The 5,174-nt window shown below is 37.9% G+C and overlaps 1 protein-coding gene across 3 annotated transcripts in view; it reads right to left on the bottom strand.

The window, feature by feature from the left end:
* Positions 1-1,345: 1,345 nt before the first annotated feature.
* Positions 1,346-5,174, bottom strand: part of espn (espin) — a gene marked incomplete at its 5' end in the record, with an annotated part of 92,845 nt that continues 89,016 nt past the window's right edge. For 2 of the 3 annotated variants that reach the window (XM_079827624.1, XM_079827623.1), the window contains 2 exons: positions 1,347-2,884; positions 4,156-4,251. In XM_079827624.1, the coding sequence (XP_079683750.1) occupies positions 4,168-4,251 (84 nt within the window). In that variant the 3' untranslated portion in view covers positions 1,347-2,884; positions 4,156-4,167. Of the gene's footprint in view, positions 2,885-4,155; positions 4,252-5,174 lie in introns of all 3 variants that reach the window. The other variant, XM_079827625.1, reaches the window with a different exon arrangement.

Below are 5,174 nucleotides of genomic sequence, written 5' to 3'. Positions count from 1 at the left end.
AAAGTTTGACACTACATCAATACGTCGCTAAACCCCGCCCCCTTAGTTACTGACTGTTGCTGATTTTGAATTCATGAAGTTATCATGAAGTATATATATTGGTAAAGGTATTGGAACACCCCTCTAAATCATTGCATTCAGGTGTTCCAGTCACTTCCATGGTCAAAGGTGTATAAAATCAAGCAGCATGCTAGCTGCTTCTGCAAACATTTGTGAAAGAATGGGTCGCTCTCAGGAGCTCAGTGAATTCAAGCGTGGTATCGTGATAAGTTCATTTGTGAAATGCCCTCACTGTTAGTGGTATTATAACAAAGTGGAAGCAATTGGGAACAACAGCAACTCAGCCACGAAGTGGTAGGCCATGTAAAATCACAGACCGGTGTCAGTGCATGCTGAGGTGCACAGTGCGCAGAAGTCGCCAACTTTCTGCAGAGTCAATAACTACAGACCTCCAAACTTCATGTGGCCTTCAGATTAGATCAAGAACAGTGTGTAGAGAGCTTCATGGAATGGGTTTCCATGGCCGAACAGCTGCATCCAAACTTTATATCAACAAGTGCAATGCAAAGTGTCGGATGCAGTGGTGTAAAGCATAAAGCGTAAAGCACTGGACTCTAGAGCAGTGGAGACGTGTTTTCTGGAGTGACAAATTACACTTCTCTGTCTGACAATCCGATGGACGAATCTGGGTTTGGCGGTTGCCAGTGGAACGGTACTTGCCTGACTGCATTGTGTCAAGTGTAAAGTTTAGTGGAGGGGAGATTATGGTGTGAGTTTGTTTTTCAGGGGTTGGGCTTGGCCCCTTAGTTCCAGTGAAAGGAACTCTTAACGCTTCAGTATACCAAGATATTTTGGACAATTTCATGCTCCCAAATTTGTGGGAACAGTTTGGGGATGGCCCCTTCCTGTTCCAACATGACTGCGCACCAGTGCACAAAGCAAGGTCCATAAAGATATGGATGAGCGAGTTTGATGTGGAGGAACTTGACTGGCCTGCACAGAGTCTTGATCTCAACCCCATAGAACACCTTTGGGATGAATTAGAGCGGAGACTGTGAGCCAGGCCTTCTTGCCCAACATCAGTGCCTGACCTCACAAATGCACTTCTAGAAGAATGGTCTAAAATTCCCAAAAACACACTCCTAATTTATTTCTTGCTTGTATTTAGGCCTATTTGTAACATTCAGTCCTTGTATTCATGAACCATCTGTAAAAACAAATACAAAAATAAAAAAACCTTAGCCTATGTATCAGCTAGAGCATCTTTGAAATGTATTGAATTATCACGTAGTGCTTGATGTATTGGATGTTTTTTTTTGTAATATATATTAAGTATTTCACAGGCAAAAATTTGTTACATTTTTATTACATTACTTGTTTTGCCATTGGGAAAATTAAAGTTTACAATAGGCTGCCTATGAAAGTCAGGCTGAAAAAACAAACAAACAAAAAAAAACATGTAACTGATAGGGCAGTAGAAGTTATAAGTGTTTCTGTATTAAGTAATTATGAATAGAAAATGTTCTAATGGCAATGGCGTTCAGCATCATTATGGCATCTGATAAAAGCAGAATGTTCCCAAACTCAAGGAGGGCCATGCTTATCACTTATACTTATAACTTTTTTTTTAAACAGTTGTACAGGGAAAAAAAACACTTAAAATACATCAACTCTAACCATCGCACAGTGTATGACACAGGATAGATAAATTACATTTATATGCATGTGTAAATATGCACACACATATACTTTCTCACACATGCATGCACACGTACAGATTCACATCCGACACTTTTCTGATGTCTAGTTACTCTTAACACATTAACAATAGATAATAATCTACAGTTGCCAAGCAGAGAAAGAAAAAAAAGATTCATTTTTCGGGGACCATGAATACAATGCCATGATTTAATGACAAATTAAGCTACCAACATCATTTCCCCTCCCAATGTAAACTTCCTATGTAAATCTCAGTACAGATGACTTTTATTAAAGATGCAATAGAATATTTAAGACATTGGCATCTTACGTGTTTTAGTGGTGGTTAGTGGAGAAACATTTTGAGTTTTGTTATCTGGGAAGACTTACATTGGCCAAGTATAAATAGTGATGCAAATCTCTGACACCATCCTCTGGTGAAAAATTGCTGTTGCATTATGTATATATTTTCTGATAGTTCCAAATTGCACAATTATTTTATATAGATAAATAAAGATGTACCATCACTTACTTTATGTACGAATACACCTGTTCAGGACTATCATACTTCATAGATTATGACCACATGAAGTAAATTTAAAAAAGCATTCAAGCAGAGTACATGTGATTTCCTTGACATATAGCATCTATCTATACATAAAAATAGTACTAGAGATTTGAAATGAGACTTAAAACAAGGAGGAGGGAGATGTGTGAAGCAAGAAGTGTAAAGCTAATGTATCAGGTGGGGAGTGCTAAAAATATATTTTCTGAATTTTCTGCAAAATAATTTCCAGGTCTTTTTAGTCCTCAAGACTGCTAAATAATCATATACATAAGACCTGACTCTTTAACAGTACAACGCATCTTCAAAACTAAATAACATTAGGAGACTCTGAAGAAGTGATGATGAAGTGGTTGAGCAAGCAGAACACCGTCTGGTGACCCATCCATGGTTTGTGTCTAAAGGGTCTGGCAGATTCTGAACCATGTCAGCGGAGAGTTGTACAAGAGCAGATGGGGATGACTGGGAGTTTACTACTGTTTCCCTATGTCGCCTTTCTTTAAAATGATCTGCCGCTGCCACGGCGCCAGCTTGGTTTCATCATAGCCTAGTGTTCGTAGTCGCTCTAGTTCCGACTTCTCCTCGTTCTCCTTCTCCATTCGCCGTCGTTCCTCCTCTTTTCTGCAGGGATGAGAAGATAAAACAGAAAAAAATTAATAAAAACAATTTGATAAAATTACATAAAATGCAAATTAATACAATCAAAATGTCTAAAAGGGATAGTTCACCCAAAAATGGAAATTAGCCCATGATTTACTCACCCTCAAGTCATCCTAGGTTATATGACATTCTTCTTTCAGACAAGTACACTCTGAGTTATATTAAAAAATGTCCTGGCTCTTCCAAGCTTAATAATGGCAGTGAATGGCTGTTTCTGTTCTGAAGTCCATAAAACTGCATAAAAACGCTCCGGTGAGAATATGCTAGTTTTATATGCTAATAACCAAGTTTTGTTTTGCTCTATCCTCAGTGCTTCCACGTTCGTCACCGGAACTAACGCTACACCTTCATCATCCTACATCATACGCTGGAACACCAGTCTTTCGTGAACGCTGAACGACAGTTAGCGGAAGTTAGAGATTACAGTTGGTAAGTTCTTACACAAAACGCATCCCTTCGCTTCAGAAGGCCTTTATTAACCTCCCAGAGCCATATGGATTACTTTTATAATGGATACATGCACTTTTATGGACTTCAAAACAGAAACAGCCATTCACTGCTATTATAAAGCTTGAAAGAGCCAGGACATTTTTTAATATAACTCTGATTGTATTTGTCTGAAAGAAGAATGTCATATACACCTAGGATGACTTGAGGGTGAGTAAATCATGGGCTAATGTTCATTTTTGGGTGAACTATCCCTTTAATTGAATAGGAACTACTTCTACAACTACCATTACTGCTACTAACACTAGTGAATGTCTTACCTTTTCTGTTCCCTGTCCATCCAGGAGTGATTAAAAGAAATTAGAGGATTACATGTGTGTATATTTATATATATAGATATATATATATTTTTATTTTTTATTTTTTTTATACAGAAGTCACTACAACAGTCAAAAACACTACAACAGAAAAATACATTTACAGTTTTACTTACTTCTTATCACTTTGGTATTATAATCCACAAAAGACATTGAGAGTAAAAGACAGAAAATTCACAGATTTGCATGGAAGAAACTTCAGGCATGACTTTTAAAGGCAGCGCTATCTGTCTTATTCATTAGAGTAATCATAAATAGCAAAAATAAAGCTAATACTTGGGCAACAGTTCCCTTTAAAGGTTATGATACTGAGATAAACACTAATGTGTATGTAATAATGAATGAGGTTCAGTAAACAGAAAAACCCAGGAGACAATAAGAAGGAAACAGAAAGACAAAAGCAAGAGCCCTAGCTTTAACTTACTTCTCTTCCTCCATCTTTTTCTTCATAATATCTCTCCTCCAGGCAGGTAAGGAAGCCAGACGGGCCGCCTCTTCTTCCACCTGTTACACACAGGAAAGAAAGACACATAGCTGATGATGAGATCAGCAAAGGTTTTTTAGGTTAATAACATTTCATGTAGACAACCGCAAGATCATTTTTGATGTCACTACAGTGACCTCAAAAAAATCCCAAAGCATAGGAGTGCATACTGGTACTGTCACATCTACCAGCTGGAGTGCCCATGATATCCACCAGAGGGCACTCCTCACTAGTCCATTGCTATCAGATCATGAACTTCATTTCCCATAACTCATTGCCTGCACTCATTGTGTTGTGATTGTGTCTCAATACCCTGTTAAACACTATATCCTATATATAAGCCCTGTATTTTCACTCATACTTTGCAAAGTCTTGTTAGTGCCACACTGCATTTCTCTGCGCGCGTGCTCTCTTGTCTCCAGTGGTATGGTTCTAACCTTCCGTCTGGTTCCCTGGATTTCCCTGTTTGCCTGTATCTTGGACCTTTGACCCTTGCCTGTCATTTGGATTTCGATTGTGGATTACTTGTAATAAATGGCTGCATTTAAATCTTCAACCAGTGTGTGTCAGAGCAGTTCATGACAGGTACACTCTCTGAATAAAAGGAACAAAAGCTGTCACTGGGGCGGTACCCTTTCAAAAGATACTAATTTGTAACAGTTAGGTACTTACATTGCACACATTAGGTACCAATATGTACCTTAAAGGTACTAACATGTACCCTTTAGGGTTAAATAAGGTAAAAAGGTGTACCTTTGGAAAGGGTGCGGTCCTAGTGACAGCGTTTGTACCTTTTTTTTCTCGGAGAGTGCATGTAAAAGTATCTTGAATGGTAGAACACTGGAAACACTATAAAGCTCAATACATATTTTTTTATTATGTAAAGTACAATACATAAATCTAGAAATAAATTAATATAAATAAAGTTTTTTTTCTTTCTTTC

This window comes from Gobio gobio (assembly GCF_949357685.1).
Source record: "Gobio gobio genome assembly, chromosome: 10".
NCBI lineage: Eukaryota > Metazoa > Chordata > Actinopteri > Cypriniformes > Gobionidae > Gobio > Gobio gobio.
The sequence above is the reverse complement of the archived record's forward strand: the minus strand, read 5'-3'. Positions and strand labels throughout refer to the sequence as shown.